Below are 25,020 nucleotides of genomic sequence, written 5' to 3' on the forward strand. Positions count from 1 at the left end.
CAAAAGAATGTGTTCGTTCCCGGAATATCTGGGGATGCGTATTTTAGACCCGATTTGTTTTAATTTTGAAACGACAGAGAAGCGGCATCCATAATGCTCCTTAGAAATTTTGTCGACCCCTATAATATCATAGGGCGTAACAAAGCGACCCGATCTTAACTAATTAATCTAACAAATCTTTCTTAGGGGTGATAAAACATCTAATACTTCAAAGATATACTTATTAATCATTGTTTGTTCTATATGATTTAATTGATGGTTGGTCTGATTCGATTTATACAAAATATTCTATACATAAAAAGTCTGTATTCCATCCCTATGTATTCAATACTAATTTGAGTTAAGCGCAGTATGATCAGACCCGGAGAACAATATAATGAAGTACACTGAAGCTACAGTATCGCAACATTTTATACTGAGAAATAGTAACTATACTTGTACCAAGCATACACAAATTCGTCCAACTTTAAAGCATCGATACAAATCGAGTATATCTGTTCTTATTTTATATTGGGTAACGAAGTATTTCCAACAACGTGGACCCATAATATTCTTATTTATTTATAGATGTAATTGAAAGGAGAACTATATTAAGAATAAACTTCTTCAGTACCGCTTTTATTAGTCTAATAAATGTTTAACCCTAATGTCCATGCATGGCTCATGAGCAGGCAGTGAACACTAATAGTCATACCTTAAGTTAAGTACAGTAACATCATTTAACATACAAAAGAAAATATGGATATAACAAGACGATAACTGGTTATTATTTTAAATTAACATTCCTTCGCATTCTTTGAAAAACATAAGAGTCATAACAATCAATCATCCAGAATCGGATGGTAACTTTTTAAATTATTGAGTTTAAATCATGTAACAGAAACATAAAAGTAAACGTCAGAATGTACTGTATACGATTTTACACACAGAGGAATATTTGTCACCAGCATCACAATATACAGAATACGATTTGATATCACATGCTGGATAATACATTTATTAGTCACCAGCGGCAGAATATACAGAAGACGATTTCACATACTGGAGAATATTTGTCACCAGCGGCAGAATGTACAGAAGCAGATTTCGCATACTGGAGATTATTTGTCACCAGCGGCAGAATGCACAGAAGACGATTTCACATACTGGAGATTATTTGTCACCAGCGGCAGAATGTACAGAGTACGATTTCACATACTGGAGAATATTTGTCACCAGCGGCAGAATGTACAGAGGACGATTTCACATACTGGAGAATATTTGTCACCAGCGGCAGAATGTACAGAAGACGATTTCACATACTGGAGATTATTTGTCACCAGCGGCAGAATGTACAGAAGACGATTTCACATACTGGAGAATATTTGTCACCAGCGGCAGAATGTACAGAAGCAGATTTCACATACTGGAGAATATTTGTCACCAGCGGCAGAATGTACAGAAGACGATTTCACATACTGGAGAATATTTGTCACCAGCGGCAGAATGTACACAGGACGATTTCACATACTGGAGTTTATAAATCAGCTTCAAATCATACGTGTTAAACTTCTACTCCGGAATGCAACATTTAATTTCCGTAGGTCCTGGACACAAGCCAGTCTTCCAGCGTCCCTCGCATTCAACTTTAGTAACGTCTAAGCATGTTCCTCCGTTTGCTCTACAGTCTGCAACATAAAACATGGACAACGTAACAACATTAGAATGAAGACTCATGAAACGTGTAGTACTAAAATTACACTGCCATCAAACAACTATCTTTAATAAATACCGCAGTGTAAAGATTTATGCATAATGTCCTCAAGTATACATACAGTTCCTATGTTTTAGCTTAATCTATACCATATTAACCATACATTGTAACATACATTTCGATTTATTTAGCATAGACTGTGTCTATATATTTAGATAGTTAACTTAATAAACACATACTAAGTACGTCGTTACTGAGAAACTCAAGAACAAAAAAGTTATTACAAAATGTATGCTTAAAAATCATATATTTTAAAAACATATATATGCTTATTTACTTGTCCAAATCTCCGGACTGATTCTGTGCCAGAAATCTCCGAATTTTTCATGTAAGCTGCTATAGAACTTGGACCCGGGGCATTCCGTTGGTCGAACATCTCTATGACCGAAGACACTGTTGTTAACAGAAAGTACTCCTTTGATTTGAAGACAAGCATGGAGCCTCTTTAGTGATGTAGTGGCATCAGTAGTTGGTAAAGTTTTCGTGAAATCACCGAGAAGGCATACACCGATACTTCTATGATTGTAGCCTGGTGAGTGAGCGCCTTTGGCTCTTCCACCCCGACCCTCAAACACAGTCCCATCTCCGCCAATCAGATAGTGGTAACCGATGTCATCAAAACCTGCAAAGGTTGTTGTTATAAATAGCTATAATAAATTGATATGATTGTGTATTTAAATAGGAACCTCGAGAGACAATTTTCTGGGTTGGACGTTGTGACACATTGTGACACGTAACACAATAACTTAATCTACGTACAATTTGCGGGGGAAATATGTCATAGCCAAACATGTTTTTGTTTTTTTTTTAAATCGTAACAATAAACACTTAAATAAAAACAACAACTTGTAAACTTCATAATTACATGTCACGATAAATCTTTTTAAGGGACAGAGAAAAGAGAATCATTAAACAATCGCTCCAAATTACCGGTATGATACCTAATAAGAGCCCCGTGTCGGAAATACGGTTGCTCTATGTTAACCGGTCGGCGTCTGTCCGTCTGTCTTTCCACAAAGGTTCACAGCTGATATCATAACTATTTACTGACCAAAATACGTGGAATTCGATTATGTTCGGTTGCAAAAGATATATACTGTGGCTAAAAGTCAGATAAAGGGTCAAGGTCATTGGTTCTAAATGTCAAGGTCATGGATTTAAGAATTTGTGCCGGTATATGCTTTTGACACATTTGGCATTTTCATTACACTAGATAAATATATAAGTGTAACATTAAAAACAAAAACAAAACAAAAAAAAAACATTTCATTTTCATTTGGTATTGTCTCCTCGATGACTGTCTTTTACTGAATATATTTAAACAATGTGTATAGGTGTTATGCACATCATCAAGCTCATAATGTTTACCTAGTACAAATTTTCACTATTTTTTTTTTTTTTTTTTTATATAGATATAAGAAAATGAGGTAGAACCGTACAGTTAAAATGCCCAAATTAGAAAAAAATAAAGAATAAGGCACGTGATTTGTAAACTTAATTTCCGGTGTAAACACACTTTCGGAAAATCCGAAAATTAATCATTTCTTTTTTAGACAAATATGAAGCCTGTATATACTTCATAATGAATGTACCACACATGAGATGAAGAATACTTAACCTTTTCCACCACCTTTTGTCGGTTTTTGGTGAAATTCCTGGGTGTCTTTCATTTTTTTCAAGCACATTTTTCGATTTGAACAGGAATCTCCCGTCGAATGATGGATAATAAAGTAGGACAGATTGGATCCCATGGTCCCAAGGGGTTTCAGTGGGGTTCTGGCTCCCCAGGAATCACGTGTAATGATGGGAAAATCTCCATCACATTCCCCAGTGCTTCGTACTTAAAGTAATCAATCTCAGTTTGGTTTAGTTTATAACGGACAATAAAAACTAGTCATATCTATCATTTTTATTATGGCAGACTAAATACTAAAGATTTCTACGGATAGTTATATGCGCAGTAATATATGGTAACAAAAAATGACCTTACATCATATATTCAAACTCGATGCCATTTTGTTATATTTAAAAAGCTGTAACTTTAAATGAAACAAGTCTAAGAATATTTTAACAATTATTTTTGGGTAAGAATAGTCTTCTTTCATAAGCATGATAACTCATTTAAGATCCTATATTTAGCAATACATTGGTTTTTTTCGTACTATTAAAAATGAAATTTCCTGCTATTTCAACGAACATGTAAACCATTTGTTCTTTGTATCTTTAAGAACATCATATCAATATAAAATTTTGACATCTACATCAGTAGTTAGAATTGATTATATTTGTTGTGTAAATTATATTCTTTTGATTTCGTGTATTAGTAAGCCAATGTGTGTGTCACACAGATTTATCTTTGTATAGCTACCAATCCATTGTTGGATTCGTGTACATTTTGTTGAATATAAACTTACTGTGATGTAAATCAGTACAGAATCGTTGATTTATTTTAGGACATTTAAATTCAGACATGTATGATCCAGTGCATATGATTGTCTCATCCTGACATACTCCCGATGGCCTTTTGACAGGTTTGACAGGTTCGACTGCACTACTTGGTTTCCCTTTAAAACAAATAGGAAAAGTGACAACTGTTAGTCATGCCATGACATGATCCAATGTAATTTACCATATACATGTATTACAACAAATATATGATATACAAACTGTACCCTTTAAATAAAAAATATGATATAAAGATTGATATTACCGACAACGAGTAAATCTTATCGGCTTAAAACAAGAATAAGGTGATGTTTATTTTGATACAATACCCAAAACTAAATATTTTATACTTTTACTATCCTCCAGAAATGTTAAACTTCTAACTGCGTCTATTAAATTTATATTGAAAAATAATTTAATATGTTGTTTTTTTACATGTATAAATGTTTCTATCCATTTATTGCTTTGATAGAAATAAACTTGCTAATACTTGAAATAATTTGTAATAAATTGTAATATTTCCATACATTTCCGAAATTGGCAGCTTTGCATATCAATTTGCGTCATTTGACTATTTTTTTTCCTTACACCCCACCTATTATTGTGAAAAGGAAACATTTAGACAAAAAACAGGTCAATTCGTTCTGAGAATATCTTTTTCTATTGTCGTAGAAATAAGTCAAACTAGCTCGTATGTGTTGAATATGGTATTTCTTTCATTCTTGTTAGTTACAAAAGTTAGAAAACACTCTTCTAAGCTTGTGACTTTTGTAACTTTTGAAAAATAACTAACTCGAATGAAAGAAATATCATAAACGACCACTCATTGTGTAATCTTTATTTACACGTTGTGGCTGCGATATTACATACAACCTAAATAAATCGAATTCATTTTGTATTATACAATAATATAAGCTTACTCACCATAGTTCCTGTGTAACACGCTCAATGTGCATATACACACACGTAAAAATAAATAACAGAACCAGTCGTTGAAATGAATTCGGGTTATATGTTTATTTGTAAGAAGGGTCAGAAATAAAAGATAAAGAAAAATAAATGATTAAAATAGATAAAGAATTATAGATACCACAGATATCCACAACAAAAATACACACAAACAATACACAATTCGTTACATTATATACGTATATATGTACTTGTACTCACTTGCGTAACCAGAGAGCCCTTACGACTTATTCGTCAATGAAACCAGTCTCAGGGATCTCAGTGAACTGTTTTCATGTGTTGGTAATTTCATGTGACAGCCAGTGTTTATGTTATCGGCGCTGTAACAATTTGTGACTGGCAGTGTTAAGGTTGTCGACGCTGTAACAATTTGTGACCGGCAGTGTTTATGGTGTCGGCACTGTACCATTTTGCGACAGGCAGTGGTTATGGTGTCGACGCTGTAACAATTTTGTGACTGGCAGTATTTATGTTGTCGTTGCTGTACCAATTTGTGACCGGCAGTGTTTATGGTGTCGGCACTGTACCATTTTGTGACAGGCAGTAGTTATGGTGTCGACACTGTACCATTTTGTGACCGGCAGTGTTTATGGTGTCGGCACTGTACCATTTTGTGACAGGCAGTGGTTATGGTGTCGACACTGTACCATTTTGTGACCGGCAGTGTTTATGGTGTCGGCACTGTACCATTTTGTGACAGGCAGTGGTTATGGTGTCGACACTGTACCATTTTGTGACCGGCAGTGTTTATGGTGTCGGCACTGTGCCATTTTGTGACCGGCAGTGTTTATGTTGTCGGCGCTGTACCATTTTGTGACCGGCAGTATTTATGTTGTCGGTGCTGTACCCTTTTGTGACCGGCAGTATTTATGTTGTCGGCACTGTAACAATTTGTTACCGACGGTGTTTATGTTGTCGGCACTGTAACAATTTGTTACCGACGGTGTTTATGTTGTCGGCGCTGTTACATTTTTGCGACATGCAGTGTTAAGGTTGTCGGCATATATTTCAATGAGTTTTATTTATAAAGAGTTCGGTCTCACTCGTAGGTCTGGTATTTTACAACATTTTCGTTCGGCGTTAAACAGGACATTACACGTGGATCAACTGATTCCAATTCATGTTATTATTAAAAGAATGTTTTCATCTCTTAGCTCTAAATTCAAGATTGGGCATCAAAGGCAAACTTTAAAGAGGTTTTATATATATATATATATATACATTCATAACAAAGTGAATTCAGACATATCAAATTAGCAAATGTTTCTGCATTTGCTCATACTCGTACAAATTTAACGATGGTTATTTCCCTTTACATACGCGGTAATCATAGCGTGAATGTAGATGGTTGGAATTGATATTTTGCATAAATATTACATACATAAAGAATTTAGTTGGCTTCAGTCACGGAGTTTTATTCATTTGATGTTTCTATCTGTACTTTACCATTCCAGATTAAATTATCAATAAGGACCTGACAAAGAGATATGTGTAAATGCTACACAAAACGTGATCAGAATACATTATACATGGTTATATATATTGTTTTGTAATTTACCAGCGTAGTTACTGTTTTACGGATTACGTACTTACCTAAAAGTGAAATACAAAGAAGGAGACAGGCCAGCTGTATTTTGTTGTCCATTTCCAACCACTCTGTCTGCCGTCTGAGCTATGTGTATACAACAGAATACAAGTCGACTATAACACTTCGATCAGTCGTCATAATAGGCACTGTTTTTCTTCCTGGTCTGTACGGTCTGTTGTTAGACAAAACATGGCCGGTGTGTATGTGGTGTGTGTTATTGTTGTTGTCATTACTGGTTTGCACGGAGGTTTCTCACATCATTTCCATCATGACACCAACTTTGAATCAGACGAAGGCGAACATGTATACCATCTCACCAGCTCAGGACACACCAGAAATATCATCAATCTAGATGACCACAAAACAATCAAGGTAAGTCTATACTAATGTTTATGTGTGAGACATGTTAACTGACATGTTGGATTTTACTATTGTTATTTGAAGTGGGCCTGAAGGTAAGGCATTATTGAAACCACTGTTCCCATCACACGAGTTGAGGATATTGACTTAATTTGGAATACTTTTCTTTTCTGTACCAGCTTCCGTTATATCGCACTTGCCACTTTCAGGCTTTTGGCATTGACTGGTTCGTGATATACCAAACACAGGTACTAAAACACCAGGCCGTGACATACCAAATACTGGTACTTAACCCTCTGACCCTGACATACCAAACACTGGTCCTCAAACCTCTCTGACCCTGACATACCAAAAACAGGTACTTCAACCTCGGGCCGTGACATACCAAAAACAGGTACTTCAACCTCGGGCCGTGACATACCAAACACTGGTACTTAAACCTCTGACCCTGACAGACCAAATAATGGTACTTCAACATCTGACCCTGACATACCAAATACTGGTACTTCAACCTCTGACCCTGACATACAAAATACAGGTTCTAAAATATCAGGCAGGGACATACCTAACAGTGGTACTTAAACCTGCGACCCTGACATACCAAACACTTGTTATTAAACCTCTGAACGTGACATACCAAATACTGGTACTTACACCTCTGACCCTGACATACCAAACACTGGTACTTAAACCTCAGGCCGTGGTATACCAAACACAGGTACCTGAAATTAAAAAAAAAATGGGATATTCAGAACAATATAATTTACAGTTCCTTTAACATTTGTTCAAAAGTCCCAGTTTTGAACCAAAGATATATACATGGGCTGGTAATACGGTTTTGTATCAACAAAAACAAAAACAAAACGAAAACTTCATATCTGATCCACAGAACATATGATACATTAGATCTGCAAAAAAACTATATAAAGATGCAACCAGCAAGCTCGAATCCTTGTGCATATGTTAAGATATTTTGATAAAACATCCCATACCAACGAAAGACAAGCAAATCATGTTATATAACAATGATATTAGATATGAGCATAATACAAAATTACCAAAATGTTTATTGGTGAGACGTCTAAATCGTGTTGGTAAAGTAACGGTGTCATTTTTTTCTTTTCTTTTTTTCTCGATGCTGCTTATTCATATATAAACAGAAGGCATTACCGTCTTGTTGTAATTTTAAATTCATAATTTGCTATTTTTACAATTTTTTATCAATATAGGCTAACATATAAATGTATATTTTAGGGTACCAGATGTAAGGAAACAGTTTTGATTGTTGTAACATTCGACCCGGAAACAATATCAACATGGAGTGTTGGTGATGTCGTCCTAGGAAACGCTGTACGGGAATGTTACAAAGGAAGAAGTGGAACCAATCAATTACGGCACGTGCTGGAAATGACTATGAAACGAGACGACCGTGTGGAATTATCAACTGAACCATTGGAGTAAGATTATAATGTATAAGTCTTGGATACAGGTCTGTTCCATCATTCCTGGCTTGGTTTACCTTAATCGTTCTAATATAAGACACGTGTATTAAGTGGCACAGTTACCAGGACAAGTTATATAAGACAGTATCGTCTCTGTGAAACTAGGTAAAATAATAGATTTATAAGTGTTTTAAAGAAAAGTTCACATGTATGTAGTTGGGACAACCATTTCCCCTTGAATCTTTACAAGCTATAACATGATCCATCTACATGTATCGAAAGTGAAAAGGCCGCACAAAGGAGTCTGACTTCAATACAGGCTCTTATATCCTGACATCAATATATCATTTAACAGTTTACAAGCAGTCGACATCTATACACTTGTATGTTGTCCATTACAGTAGATATTTAACAGCACAAACTCGATTTGTTCCAAATAATGTAAAGGTATCTAAGTAAACAAGAAGACAAGTTTATTGAAATGTACCTTTTATATATATGAAAAAAATATTATTTAATATTTTAGTGATACTGAAAGTATATGTAATGCTATATTTCAGGTTTTCAAAGCTATTTGAGGCGTTTGAAGTAAATCTTCACTACCTTGGACCCCACACTCGGGTCAAGAGGAGAACATCTGGAATACCATCTGCCATTATCGGGGCTGTTAACTTCAACACGAACTTTTCAGAAACAGTTCGTTTTAATCCCGAGAACAGCATATTTGGTATCCAGAAATTATCAACACAGATATCTCCAACTGTGTTTAACAACGACAGTCTACCACCCGTCACAGATGATACCGTGTACCGCGTAGCGTGTGAATCATGTTCCGGTGATATTTCTACGTCATATAGGTTGTAAGTATTTCAATCTTTCATTGTCAGACATTTGTATTTATAGAGCCCGAAACATTTACGTACATAGCAAAGTCCATTTTAATTCGTATACATTGTTTTGTGTAAATTTATATTGATTTAACTTATGTGTTTATAATTTATCTATTGTTGAGGTAGAGTTTAAAAATGGAATACCGACATAATTACATCAAATAATTCCAATTTTATATTGCAGACAGATAAAATTAGTCCGGACTCCCGAGAAAAAAGCAGAACTAGCAGTGTTTGTGTCAGAGGTAGGGTTTGTTGCTCTTAATACCTATATATGGCTACGAAGTAATATTACAAACAGCATAATGTAATAAAATAAATACTAAATACGAAAGTTAACACCTACTTGACTTGACACTACCATGTACACAAATAGTGTATGATATAATCACGATGTGTCGGTACACTGCAAACGATCATAAGAAAAGACTAGAAATGTTATTCATTTTACATCCATGTTACTTATGAAGTCATTATAAGTATATATATTTCATTCCCTGAAGATTTCCGGGATGGTACAAGATCAGCTGACTCTGTCGGTAATGTCGACTAGAGCTGTCTCCAGTAACCACAGCGCTAATATACTGAACACAGGGCTGTTTGATCTAGTAAGCATTCCTCTGGCCATCCTTCCCGATTTACCACCGCTGAACCTGACAGTGCGGGCTCAACTGAAAACGTCAGTCGACGTCTTTATGGTTGCCACTGGGGCAATGGAGGCTAAAATCAATCTTAATGAACGTGGACAGTTCAATGTGTGTAAGTATGCTTCTTTTGTTCCGCAATATAGCACTTCTTTAGAATTTTAGACCGTGTAAACATTGGATGTTTCGGGCAAATAATCAAAAGTATTACAAGCAAGAAGTTTCAGTATAATCTTTTTTTTTGTTCCTCTTATCGACTTTTTTTCTTGAGATCTTTTACGGCAACATAATTAGGACATTTACATGTTCGTAAGAACGATATTGCCGTTAAATGAATGTATTACTTCCGTTTAAGAAGATGTCAAATTAAATTGTGACCAAACCGGGCGATACAGAAACAGAGCACCGACATTAAAAGTAAACCGTAAGCCTTACTAAAAACAACGAAATGAAATGTGATTTTATAGCAAATTATGTTTATTTATAGCATTTTTGCCAGTGAAATATAGAAATATATAAACTAACAAAACGTTTTTGACCAATCAGAGCGAACCTTTGTATTTACCCCAATGAAACTTTTTCAATTTTTCCAATCGAAACGAAGATAGATAAAAGGGCTATTTTGCTGTATCTATGAGATATTCATACTAGTTATTTTTACTAAAACCTCACTTGAAGTTAGCTATTCATGCACAGATTCTCCGATGACAGCAGAAAACGCTTAAATTGCGTTGATCAGTCCTTTCAAAATGGTACCGTCAAGTTGACGTGGACACTATTAATTTTTCGATTTTTTTAAATTCTGTATATAATATGGAATAAAAAGAAAACTGAACCCGTGTGACAGAATATTTCGATATTTTTCACTCTTGCTTCGCACTCGTGATCGTATATTTAACATTACGTGAGGTGGCAAGCTTGATTGAATACGTTATTGCAAACTGAAATGTATTGTAAAGGGAAATGGCGGAATTAAAATACGGCGAACCCCGAATTACTGCAGTTGATTTTGAGAGTTGTCATCTTTTATCTAGTACACTTTCTGGGATCGGAAAACAACTTAGGTGTAAACGCAACATTTACGGACTGGAAGTATACTAGGAGGGACACAAACAGTCTGGAGACGGAGGAAACGGTAAACGTCACAGCCACAGTAACCAATCAGGTATGATTGTCTAATACTGATATGTACTTGTGATATTACCATCACAGCCACAGTAACCAATCAGGTATGATTGTCTAATACTGACATTTACTAGTGATATTACATTCACAGTCACATTAACCAACCAGGTATGATTGTCTAATACTGATATTTACTTGTGATATTACCATCACAGCCACAGTAACCATTCAGGTATGATTGTCTAATACTGATATTTACTAGTGAAATTACCATCACAGCCACATTAACCAACCAGGTATAATTGTCTAATACTAATATTTACTAGTGATATTACCATCACAGTCACAGTAACTAACCAGGTATGATTGTCTTATACTAATATGTACTTGTGATATTACCATCACAGTCACATTAACCAACCAGGTATGATTGTCTAATACTGATATTTACTAGTGATATTACCATCACAATCACTTTAACCAACCAGGTATGATTGTCTAATACTGATATTTACAAGTGATATTACCGTAACAGTCACATTAACCAACCAGGTATGATTGTCTAATACTGATATTTACAAGTGAAATTGCCATCACAGCCACAGTAACCATTCAGGTATGATTGTCTAATACTGATATTTACTAGTGAAATTACCGACACAGCCACATTAACCAACCTGGTATGATTGTCTAATACTGATATTTACAAGTGATATTACCATCACAGTCACATTTACCATTTAGGTATGGTTGTCTGATACTGACATTTACTAGTGATATTACCATCACAGCCACAGGAACAAACCTGGTATGATTGTCTAATACTGATATTTACTAGTGATATTATCACCACAGTCACAGTAACTAACCAGGTATGATTGTCTAATACTGACATTTACTTGTGATATTACCATCACAGTCACAGTAACTAACCAGGTATGATTGTCTAATACTAATATGTACTTGTGATATTACCACCACAATCACTTTAACCAACCAGGTATGATTGTCTAATGTTGATATTTACAAGTGATATTACCATCACAGTCACAGTAACTAACCAGGTATGATTGTCTTATACTAATATGTACTTGTGATATTACCATCACAGTCACATTAACCAACCAGGTTTGATTGTCTAATACTGATATTTACAAGTGAAATTACCATCACAGCCACAGTAACCATTCAGGTATGATTGTCTAATACTGATATGTACTAGTGAAATTACCATCACAGCCACATTAACCAACCAGGTATGATTGTCTAATACTGATATTTACCAGTGATATTACCATCACAGTCACATTAACCATTCAGGTATGGTTGTCTGATACTGACATTTACTAGTGATATTACCATCACAGCCACAGGAACAAACCTGGTATGATTGTCTAATACTGATATTTACTAGTGATATTACCACCACAGTCACAGTAACTAACCAGGTATGATTGTCTAATACTGACATTTACTTGTGATATTACCATCACAGTCACAGTAACTAACCAGGTATGATTGTCTAATACTGATATGTACTTGTGATATTACCATCACAGTCACATTAACCAACCAGGTATGATTGTCTAATACTGATATTTACAAGTGATATTACCATCACAGTCACATTAACCAACCAGGTATGATTGTCTAATACTGATATTTACCAGTGATATTACCATCAAAGTCACATTAACCAACCAGGTATGATTGTCTAATACTGATATGTACTAGTGATGATTCCAGTACTTTGTATAACTTAACATACAAGAGATGCGTGTAACCTGACGTTAATAATGCTTTCATTAGAAATGAAGTGAACATATATTGATGTACACTGCCTTTTTCTAGCTACAATTTACTCCAATGATGGCCTGGTCGGAGAAAGACGTATTTTGGAGTTTCGACTCCCCAACGACATACAGGTGAGTGACGAATCAATACAGGAGACACATTTTTATCCTTAAATAATAACTGTTTTACCTTAAAAAATAAGCTTAAATCGCACATTAAAACTCCGATGACTCGAACTCCAATAGTTCCGAAGAATACGAAATATTCGGGTTTCGTTCGAGTGTTCCTAAATCGTAAGGTACTGATCAAATGTTAACAATAACATGATCTTAATGTTAACTTACGCTGCTGCCCTAGTACAATATACAGTGAAGCTGGATTTAAGATACAATAGTATGGAGGAAAAAAAACATACAAACAATTTGAAACAAAACATAAAGTGATCATTGCTGTACGATATCACAATAAGCACAATAATCCACAAATATTAAATATTACGATAGACATGTAACCTTTGCTAATATAGCCATTACGTAAATTGATTTTACACTGATATGTGACTTTGATTTGACAGCTATTATTCGAGAGTTAGACATAAATCAATAATTGAAATTGACATTTAAAAACATACTTAAATCTAGGTAGGTAAAAAAGTCTGGTGTGACACATATCGACGAATAATACTTTAGTATTAATACTATAAATATAAAGAAAGAGAGATATATAATAGTTCTAGAAATGCAAAGTATTCGACAAAAAGGGATTGGAGTTATCCGAGTTGTATGCACAAAGAATATATAAGGACCGGTTCCGAACCAAACGAACAGTTAGGGTAAGGGATTTTGAAGAATTAGGGTCCGAGTAAGTGCGGTTTTACTGTATACCTAACTATTAATAAATGATAGAATAACAAGGATATCGCCATGTAAAATAATGTCGTTATTGTATGATATATTTTGCAGCAAAGCAACACAGATGAATACTTTTTCCAATGTTGATAATGAGGCGTTATGTTCCTATGTGATGGCTGAATCAACAGGAAGACTAGAATTAAAGAAGTTGACTGCTGATGTTACAGCTTTTGGCTTTCCCTTGTGGTATGTTTTTACCCTTACGAAATTAGAATACTTAAATGTGTGTGTAATATAGCAATAGAGTGTACAGAGAATACTTGATATAGAAGAATATTTTCAACACAAATCGAGAGTAAGATACCAACGAAAAATAAGCAACATCAATCATCTTAAATTGTATCATTCAGTCAGCCGTTTCGTCCTTCTAAGATGGTAACGAACTATAGTGTTGATATGAGGAAACCAAACAATATAAATGAATCAATACTTTTCGGTCTTTAATGAGAAATATTAGACAGAGGAAGATCGAACGTTTCTCATAAACTTTATTTCAATAATTAATTACCGATACGTTGCTACTTTATACCAACAATATAAGACCATGTAGAAGATACGAAGAACACCCACGATGGATAACTAACTCTTCTTTTTATTGTTTAAATTTAGCTGCGGAGATATTGGTATGACTCCAAGCGGAACAAACCAAACTCTTTCCACAACGAATGTCACAAAGAGTTGTAAAGCCTATTGCTCTAAAACAGAAGCTCCAGAACTATATGAAAGTCTTGAAGAAGCCTGTGGAGAGCCAAGCAATCCGATCATCGACAAAAAGGACGGCCTTAAACAGTAGGACATTTCCTTACAAAGGACTAAAAGAATAATATTGCAAATTATCATGGTTCATGTACATGCAGAAAAAATGCATAATATGTATTAGATATATAAATGTTTCAAGGAGACTTAACATGATAAAATACAAAAAGTTATCAAAATTGAAAAGATCCATATGTCATAGCCTGAGCACAAAACGATATTATCACGTAGTAAAACAAATAAAACAGACATCCAAACTTACATCCGTCTGTATCTATTCAAGGTTATATTCAAGTGGTGTACCTCTGGTTTATTCGGAAAACTTGGGTGGAAAAAGATATGGTGTCACCTAGCGGGCCATGTAGGTCACTGGGTACTCCGGTTTTCTTCCACAATAAGAACCCTTAAACGTTTCTATCCGGATCAACATTAGCCCTTGATAAAAGCTCGCAAATCGTATCAAAAGAATATATGACAATTTACACTACAACCGAGTGGAGAACATGTTGATTAAAATATCGGATATATCTAAAAATAAAATAATTAAAATAAAATTAAAATAAACCAATATATTGTACTTCGTGAAAATACACTGTAAAATGTCGATTGCTACAAGGTTATATATACATATATGTCTACTTATGTAATGTGTCATCACTGACATTGTATTGAATATATCTTTTGTCTTCAGTCTGGACGAGTTATTTGGGGACCTCATCGTGTTTCCGTCTGAAGAGTCCATCCAATCTGCCTGGTGTGGTAATGAATCCACACCGTGCCCCGACTGCAGTAATGGTGACGCCACCAGTATTTGTGCTGACAGGCTGGTATCAAGAGATATGCACATCTCCCTGACAAAGCTTGCTCTGTTAGTACAAGCGGAATGGCCACTACGTAAGTCATTCAGTTTGAGTATTTCAGATATCAATATCTTTTTTTTTGGTATATTGATATTGATATATATATATATATCGATTCGCCATTGTTTGTAAGTAATTTAATATCATACCAATAGTTAGTACATAATAATTTATATATATAAAGTCGTAATATACTAAAACTTCCAATTTCCATTATGTTTTGTGTTTCTGTGAACAATTAGAACCTCAAAACAAATTTAACTTAAAGACAAATACATCAAAAAAGTATATACAGACGTGGACAAATTTGATTATGAGTAGATGGTTGATAATGAAAATTTGCATTGACCTTCTTCCGAATTTTGGCGGAAAGCAATATCCCATATAGTATCTGTTATTACCAGGAAAATTGATGGTAGACGAAGGATGGGACGAACCAACAGAACGATTTCCCGACAGGCAACATGGAAACACGTCGCTCTTCTACGAGGGTCGTGCAGCAACTATAGGCGTCACTCAAGAACTCGACTTAGCCAGATCCGTTGATGAAGATATTAACCGGAGATTATATCAGCTGGCAAAATGTGCAGGGTTACGCATGCGTGACGGCCAATCAGATGAGTTTCGGGAAGTATGTGTTGGAGAACAGACTGACCATTTTCGGCGTAAGAGATCGCTAAGGTCACGCAGATCGACAGGACTTAGTCTCGATTCAAACTGCAAAGAATCCATCTGGCCCTGCATTGATTTATTTCAAAGTATTTTGACAGGTACCTCTTTGTACATTATACATCCTAATCTTGTTTTTTAAGATATTGCATACCATGAAAATAGGTATTAATATATATTTACACCATACTATTAAAAACACAACACAACACCCCCGCAAAAACCAGATAAATATTTTCTAACCTTTTTGTAAGGAACACAATATCTGTTTTGCCATTTGCCATTGCCACAAAAAATACGGCAACGTTGATAGAAAAACGCAACATTTGAAAAACTATTACTAACTTACAACGATGTGGTATGATAATCAATTTTGAGTTATTGACTTTCTTTGTAGCCATCAGTTTTGATCCATCTAAGGTGTCATCTCAACTAGGAGGTCTAGATTTATTCCAAGCCGGTGATAAAGAATATCCGTCGGGCAGAAGTGTAGTTGACGTTTGTGGTGATATAGACGAGACCTACTCCCGATATAATATCAAACAAATGCAAAGGTGATATTTCCCTGGGGTGCCTTTGAATGACGTTATGCGTGTATCATTTTATACCAAACTTTTATCCTGTCCAACTATAGTTGTTCTGGTATTTGTTCACCTATAATAATATAACATTTTAAATATGATAATGATCAGTTAGTCGGAGGATTGCTTTGAATCTGTTCACAATCATGTATTTAATAATACATCCCTCCGTTACAAACGCTGATGGTCATTAGGCTTAGAATGAAATTGTGTTCATTCAAAGTTCACAGAAAGTTGATTCCGAACCCGATCTAACACATTTCTTCGTAATCAACGATAAAGCATTCGTAAATGTGCCTTTTGTCTTACTTTATTGATTCATATTAAGGTAATTACTGTTTCTGTGTTTCATATGATTACAATTGTCGTCGTACCGTATTGGTTAGATAATGATAACATTATATATATCATCAGTGAAGTATGTCTGTTGTTCTTTACAGGCTACTCCAGTATCCATATAATGATATCGAGTTCCCTGCCGAAGGCTCCAGTGAACAAATGTGTGGGTCAGTAACCAGACGCTGTGTCCAAGATACCGCGTATAGCTTCTCCACTGATCCATTACGATGGCTAAGCAGTAGGATGATGATACCGAGACTTGCCTTAAGACTTTACACTTTCTTCCTTTACCTAACGGAAGCCAATATCATCGGTAAATATATCATTGTTATATGTATGGACATCACAAAAAAAAACAGGAACGAAATACAGTAGTTGATGTTAGAGTTATACACCCATCAGGGATGCAATGAATATATTTGGAAATAAATTTTTTTTAATTTATAATTTTATTTAAGTATTGAACTGTTTTCGTATGGTATTAATGATATATCTTAATGCTAGAGCTTTGCAAGGAATCAACGTAATGCGCAAATGGCATATTAAAAAACACACACACACACAAATAATGTACACAAAATAATTCGTTGTTAAACTTAATCATCCTGGATATTGTAGTTCCTGTTTGTGTTGTATGAATACGCTGATACGTGTAGTGCGTCATTGATGGTATTTAAACGTACATCAATGCAAGAGCTCTCAAACAGACTATATAGTGACAATGCCAGACAAATGTAGATAAATATATATAAAACACATTATCTGTTGCAGATCCGTGCTGTGATTCATTCAAATATTGTAAAGGAGTCTGCATACATGAGGACATGGTGTGTGAAGGTAACTTTTCTACTAAAACTCTGTAGTACGAATACATCTGTAACCATTCATTCACACATATATCCTACAACGTAACATGCTAATTTACCTGACATTTATTATAGGTCATATCCCTTTGTTTAACGTTTAATGTTTTATGAAATATCTGCCATTACACCTTCCATGTTAAAGAAGAATCGAGCCAATATCGTGAAGCAAATCTAACATTATGTATTATATAGGTAGCACACGGAGAAAACGACAGACAAGTGGTAAGTATTACTGATTTATAACTTAGAACTAATGGTCGGATCTCTGTAACATACGACAGCCGACTGGTAAGTATGACTGATTTACTAAGAATGATGGTCAGAGTTCTTGTATGAAGATCTTTTATTCGGTTTTTTTCTAGACTCGTTCGAATTAACTCAGATTGTTAAAAGAAAAACATTATATACCAAGAGAAATCTACAATTTTGGTTTTGAAGTGTGGTATTCCTGATACATGTATATAGCATATTATCTTTTAATTCTACAACAGAAATGCATACGGATATCTATATACTGTACCTATGAATTGTATTGTATGATTATGTGATCAAGGGAACGTTAAAAAAGACAATGTGTAATATATTAATCGCCAGAAAACATGGAACGAGGTACCAGGACAAAACGATCAACTTCAACATCAGACGAAATTCTGTCTAAATTCCAGAATAATGGGAGGTATGTAGCTCTCCATATCTGTCACTAACTTTACGGCTCGCGTTATTACACTTGTTACCATTCCTTATTAATCACGTGCTAGAACTTGATATTATAATGTATCTTGATATCCTTTTATATACTAAGAGTGTGAATCAACAACGACATTGTAATGAACATAAACTATACTGATGACATGGATGACTTTGTGACCTTCAGGGCTATACAGGTGGACCTCTCAGATATCAACGTTACGATGGAGTATGCCGCAAGTTTGGCTGTCCTGGCGGGATTCGATTTCGTTGCTATTCGCGAATCATGCTTGGACTTATTCGTCCGAAATCAGGCTGGAGTCAAGGCGAGCATTACACCCTTTCCTTTTGCGAATCTGATTGACGTTAACCATCCTACGAACAGTGGAGATGAATACGTTCTCACTGACGAAATACTTCCACTGTATGACGGATACAGGGCTGAACGGAAATTGTCAGACTGCTATAAAATATCTGACATTAGAAATCAAGGACATCACAACCGATATTTTAGGTTTGATACATTGCTGCTTGAGTGTCTAGAAGAAGCAAGCTATGAATATGGATCCTGTATTCCAGTAGTGAAAGGATCAGCCTACAGGACGAAATCTATCAACAATATTAACATAGAGGAGAGACATGCTGAAGAGCTAAATAACTTTATTCGCGGGAAGGCGGTAGAAATCATGCCTACCAACACCAAAACAGACGATCCTCTGTACGAACTAGGACTAACGGTTATAAGAACATGTACTGCCAACCTGCGGTTTAAACAGATCAAAATTGGCATAGGAAGTCACTCCGACCGCCTGTATTTGGACATCCGGGAAAGTGAAGGGCCGAGGGATCTCATGTCCCTGTGGGATGTTGACAATCCCCAGTTGTTCAACAAGATGAAACAGGTGCAAGACGACCTGTTTGCTGGTTAGTGTATTCTTACTATTTAGCTATTTATATCATAGTAAAGATGCATTGGTTGAATATTTGAAATTAACATGCCACAATGAGGCTATTACAAATGTATAAGGAACGCCAGAATGACGTCTATCTCGAGAAGATAATGCCTTGTCAGATGGAACTATGTCTCAGGAAAGCAATGTCAAGCGGAAATATCGATAATGTAACTGTGATAATGTAACGTGAAATGTTGTGAAAATATTAAATATCATTTAATATCAGGTGGACCTCTGATCAGACCGACAAACGTTGAGCGAGCTTGTAAGAATCCACCACTAGGCCAGTCACTGTATTATATAAGACAACCAGCAAGGTAGGTATGATAATTGATATATTACTTTCTAAATGTTACCCGTACTAGCAGGAAGTACACACATTACTATATTGGTTATTGTGAACTTCACTTAATCCTGCCCAAACCTACACACACTATCATTTAGTCAGTTATTGTGAACGTCATATAATCTTACCCAAATAAACACACATTACTATATCGGTTACAGTGATAGTCACTTAAGCTTACCCAAATCTTGACTGTAGACTAATTTCTCTACACATATTACTATATTAAACAACAGCAAGATAGATGGAATCGATAAGTCTAAATTTTAACTTCGCTAAAATATACGAACAGGATAAAAATTTAGTAGAATGCTAGTTAAGTAATGGGTAGCATACTGTACATTTTGTGTGATGATAATGTAATATATGTTTCTATTTCTAGCCTATTTAATGTATGCATATTCAAAAATCAAGACTTTTGTGAGGACACCGTGGAAGCAAGAGAGAAAGCAGTACAAGCGTTGCTAAAAAACCTCGTCAGTGTGGTTGGTTCTGGATATTTTTCAGAATCCGCTATAAGAGGACCGGCCGAACAATGCTTCGTCACTCATTGTGGAGGATGCCTAGGACGAGGTGAGGTTTTTGCCACAAACTACTCAACTATTCAAGCCGGAAGTTGCCTAGTGAACTATAGTACATATTGACCATACCGTGGCGTCACTCATTTATTGTTTCTTGCACCGAGGTAGATTTTTGGTTATAAAAAGATGTTCAGTACCTTTTGATGGTTTGTGTAATGCAACTTAGGTACACAGATAGGAACTTTGTACAACTGTAACTGGTTTCTAGTTAACCACCATGTAAATAGGAACTATAACATCATGATGAACGTTATATTGCTTGATTTATAATCTTAATGTCACAAAGCAATCGTATTGAGGAAAATATTCGCTTTTGTTATAATTACATTTGAATGTTAACTGCAGGTAATATATGGACGGAGAAAACAAAGAGCTGTATGTCATTTATTAAGACATTCCTGTCTGCATTGTCCCGTCCATTTGGCGGGAGTCTCCATGACAACGCCGCTTTCTTTAATATGGATTCGCGTGCATCAACCGTGAGAACTGTTGCGTGTGGTGTTGGTAACCTTTGTCTCCCGGACGTTCAGTTTTATTCCATACTATGTAAGCAAATTATAATTTTATGCTTTCTCTGCAAGACAAAAAGCATGACTAGATAATGCCGGTTTTGATGAAAATGGAATCTTGTGATTTGAGTTGAAGCGTCATACGAAGACTATACTTACGTACAATAATTATAAATACTGTTAGAGGTTACAGGAAGCCTTGACACTACGATATTTTCCTAAAAAATAATTTTAAGTACAACTAGCATGTATTTATTATCATAATAGATCTATCATACACCTATTAGCAGTGAAAATACATCATCCCGAGAATGAAATATATTTGTTCAAACATAATAATACTTAACAGTAGTTATTCAAATAAAATCATCTCTCTTTCTCGAAATTGACAGTGACGACTTTAGAGGGAATCTACCAACCAAACAGCGATAATGATGTAGAAGAGGCGCTGTACGGACCATCAGACAATCCACTTCCAGTTCTCGATCTTTTAGAACAGGAAATGGCGATGTCTGCAAGTGGCGTCGTAAAGATTTACTTAGAATCAAAGGATGACCTTAATGCCCTCTATCCTATCATAAAGGTACGTTTGATTATCATAGAAATGTATACATGTATCATTTTTCTCACTCTACACTTAGTTCTCCAGATGAAAACAAAATCACCAGGTAACAAAAGAAAACAGTTATGCTCCACAGAATTCAATTATGCTGTGACACATTTTGAAACAGTGGATTAATGAAAAATGGGAGTATAGATACGAAATCATATATATCTATATATACATAGTAGATAATAGGGCTAGTATAAATCCCATTCCGGTTGAATTGTTTCAAAAGGGAGTTTAAACGAGCGTTTGTGTCTGCCTTCATTCTGTTAAACTAGTTTACAATATACGGTTACATAATTATGAAATAAATTATATCTGTCAAGGTAAGTTAATGTATAAATGTGCTTACAAATGACGTACGCAGTGTATATATTTTACAGATATTGATGACCTACAATCGTAACGTAAATGAAGTGGAATTCCACCTTACGACTGGAATATCTCACACATGGGTTATCTCCTCTTTGAAGAATAAGATACAGAGATGGTCTACTTCCGTCTGTCCTTCTCGCAGCAGGATTGCGGTTGCACCATACAAACTAATTGACATACCGGAACAACGACGTAAAAGATCTGTTGGCGAAACTCCAAAAATCTTTCGTTCGAATCTCCGCGATGCCGAACTTGCATGGTTGATGCGCAATTAAAAAATACATTGTTGCTTGAATCTAATCAGTATTGAATGCCAGATATATTATCATGAAGGCGATTTACTAGCAATGAAGGAAAATTATCTTACCTTATCAATGGAGTACATCTCAATTAATTGATTCATATGATCATGGTTTTATTTTTTTTCTGTAATTAATCTCACCCAATATGTAGTATAGTCGTACCGGTCATACAAATGTAGTAAATCATCGTTACATTGCTACTTTTAGTTCGGCGATATTTTAGCATTGCAAACACATTTCGTGATAATCGATATCGACACTAGTTAATACAGGAATGGTTCAGAAAAAAAGCTGTATTGAAATATCTTTGTTTCAGACGACAAATAAATCAAGCTAAACGAAAACGATATTTTCACTTGCTGAACATTTGCACTATTTCTGTTATTGATATATTTTACAAAATGCTAAACAAATGTTATTATAGACAAGCAAATAAAAGCTAAAATATGAGCATAATAGTTTTTAACAATATTGCACATCTAAATACCACCGAGTTGAAAACACTTAAGCCTCACTGATAGTGAATGATAATCTGGTAAAAGATGATAGACATGCTAAACATAAAATAGTTTCATTGGAAAGACGCTCAAATTGTGAAAAAAATGCAAACGAACTGATAATCGCAACCGAAATGGAAAGTATTTTTGAAATGTCATTTGGTTGAAACACTTTGTCGCAAGTTGTTCGTCATTGGCAGTAGTACAGTACTTTTGCTACCAATGTAACTTTTCTAATTCATTAGTTATCATCCGGACCTTCCAAATATTTTTGCCTTGTACCTATATTCTATATAATCTATGTTTATCTGTACCGAGATATGTTTCAAGATATTGTAATGAGACTAATCAATCTTGTTCTCAAGCTTATGCTTATTTCTTTGTGGTGACCACCAATTAGGAATGGCACTCAAACTCTTTACTTGTCAATGCTTTGTTATCTAAATACCTTCCCGAGGCAATAACATCATTTATTGTTATATCAGTAAAAGTTCACTTTTAACAAAAATGACCATGCTTTATTTAACTGCTGTAATGTCACCTTTTATGTTATTAACCTTAATTACATAATTGTCTATGTATCAATATTGACAATGGACTGATCTATATTATACATTTATACCGGAGACCCGAAAGACACTTGGATTCACAACCAGCAAATGGACAACATGTACACTACCGCTTACCACGTGTGATCAAAACTCCATCATTGAACTTGCTTACGTTGCAAAATTGGTTCGCCAGCTAAATACATTGTATTTATTGGAGTACTAATACATGTGGACTCAATAATCCTATTAATTTGTAAAGCTGTATATATTATAACTTGAAAATACAGATGTACATGTATTTAGAGAAAAATATAACAAAATATTGCAAACTGATTGGAACTCGTTGTTTTGTGTCCCACAATGCATCCAATACAACAGTCCGAATCATAATATAGACATCAAAACGCTGTATGAAAATTGATGTGAAAACCTGAAGTAACTTGACACATTAATTTGTATCAGACAAGTTACGCACACAATCCTTTGAACCTCAACTACTACAAGATCCTTGGAAACCAAAGATCTTGGCAATATTTAAGACTTGAAGATGTTAACCATGGAAACCACAAGCCAACCCTACCATATAGTGTTCTCAAAGACTAAACCCGTCGTCAAGCGACGGTAACAAAGCACCAGGGACCAAGGATGTCATCCACCAGGCACAAGATTTTGGAGCATTACCTAGAACTCATTGTTTTAAAAGTGGTAGGTGGTACCCGATATTCTATTGTTTTCAAGAGCACATTGACTTAACTTGTCAGGCAAAATCAGTCAAGTGCTTTAATAGCAAAGTCGGACATTTTTTCAAGGATATGTTTTTCAAAGCGACCTTCATTAAAAGAAGAACAATAAATCTAAATATCAAAAGTGAAAATAAATACGTTTCATCAAAGCAGGAAAGCAATACGTATATCAGAGATTTTTCCCGAAAACCAACCGCTTCTTTATTTCCATTTTCGGAACTTTCGGACGCAGAATTGAAAAAAAGTTTGTTTGTTTGTTTGTTTGTTTTTTGGGTTTTTTGGGTTTTTTTGTGAACAAATGACATTTTCAAATTTATTTAGCGCGTGGAGAGCTTTATCGCTTCTTCGACTCTTGCCCAAAGATCAAAGCTTTTACCGTTTGTGCAAAATGTTGTTTGTTTTTTGTTTTTTTGTTTTTTTATGTAGGTAACCTAAATGACTTCTAGAACTAAAGAGGCATAACATACTACCCTGTTACACTCACTCCAAACCTTAATGTATCCATGTATCTTTCCTGATATAGACCAACCTGTAGCACGCATACAAATAATGCTGACATACATGTATGGAGGCCACGCCTTTAAAATGGCCAGCGGTGTTGATTATAATTAAGACGTTAAATACGATATAGTAGGGAAGCCAGTTAGGGTCACAGCGAAAAAATATATCATGTCGTAATAACGACATAGTATCTCGTAATAACGACTTAGCTATGTCGTAATAACGACTTAGTATCTCGTAATAACGACTTAGCTATGTCGTAATAACGACATAGTATCTCGTAATAATGACTTATCTATATCGTAATAACGACATAGTATCTCGTAATAACGACATAGTATCTCGTAATAACGACTTAGCTATGTCGCAATAACGA

General features: G+C 35.1%; 2 protein-coding genes across 2 annotated transcripts; one reads left to right on the forward strand and one right to left on the reverse strand.

Annotated features, from left to right (window-relative positions):
• Positions 1 to 602: 602 nt before the first annotated feature.
• On the reverse strand, positions 603 to 6,911 carry LOC117333578 (peptidoglycan-recognition protein SC2-like). The gene is made up of 5 exons (XM_033892931.1): positions 6,761 to 6,911; positions 4,168 to 4,317; positions 3,372 to 3,593; positions 2,031 to 2,375; positions 603 to 1,667 (listed from the first exon to the last, which is right to left on the reverse strand). The coding sequence occupies exons 1-5, from the start codon at positions 6,810 to 6,812 to the stop codon at positions 1,552 to 1,554; spliced, it is 885 nt and encodes a 294-aa protein (XP_033748822.1). The 5' UTR covers positions 6,813 to 6,911; the 3' UTR covers positions 603 to 1,551.
• Positions 6,841 to 23,733, forward strand: LOC117332341. Its single transcript, XM_033891227.1, has 22 exons — positions 6,841 to 7,127; positions 8,370 to 8,572; positions 9,118 to 9,417; positions 9,632 to 9,692; positions 9,951 to 10,206; positions 11,126 to 11,256; positions 13,068 to 13,141; positions 13,973 to 14,107; positions 14,531 to 14,710; positions 15,369 to 15,571; positions 15,942 to 16,307; positions 16,604 to 16,760; positions 17,228 to 17,439; positions 17,898 to 17,963; positions 18,185 to 18,214; positions 18,587 to 18,668; positions 18,867 to 19,603; positions 19,859 to 19,949; positions 20,361 to 20,551; positions 20,905 to 21,105; positions 21,461 to 21,651; positions 22,059 to 23,733. Exons 1-22 carry the CDS (start codon positions 6,945 to 6,947, stop codon positions 22,323 to 22,325), a joined length of 4,317 nt encoding a protein of 1,438 aa, XP_033747118.1. The 5' UTR covers positions 6,841 to 6,944; the 3' UTR covers positions 22,326 to 23,733.
• The last annotated feature ends 1,287 nt before the right edge of the window (positions 23,734 to 25,020 follow it).

This window comes from Pecten maximus, chromosome 8 (assembly GCF_902652985.1).
Source record: "Pecten maximus chromosome 8, xPecMax1.1, whole genome shotgun sequence".
NCBI lineage: Eukaryota > Metazoa > Mollusca > Bivalvia > Pectinida > Pectinidae > Pecten > Pecten maximus.

Excerpts from the sequence above, each read along its gene's own strand:
- LOC117333578 (XM_033892931.1), bottom strand. The coding sequence starts at position 6,812 with ATGGACAACAAAATACAGCTGGCCTGTCTCCTTCTTTGTATTTCACTT. Across the intron at positions 3,594-4,167 it reads CTGTACTGATTTACATCACA|TACGAAGCACTGGGGAATGT; the intron begins GTAAGTTTATAT and ends GATTACTTTAAG. Across the intron at positions 2,376-3,371 it reads GACAAAAGGTGGTGGAAAAG|GTTTTGATGACATCGGTTAC; the intron begins GTTAAGTATTCT and ends CAACCTTTGCAG.
- LOC117332341 (XM_033891227.1), top strand. The coding sequence starts at position 6,945 with ATGGCCGGTGTGTATGTGGTGTGTGTTATTGTTGTTGTCATTACTGGT. Across the intron at positions 9,418-9,631 it reads ATTTCTACGTCATATAGGTT|ACAGATAAAATTAGTCCGGA; the intron begins GTAAGTATTTCA and ends TTTATATTGCAG. Across the intron at positions 13,142-13,972 it reads GACTCCCCAACGACATACAG|CAAAGCAACACAGATGAATA; the intron begins GTGAGTGACGAA and ends TATATTTTGCAG.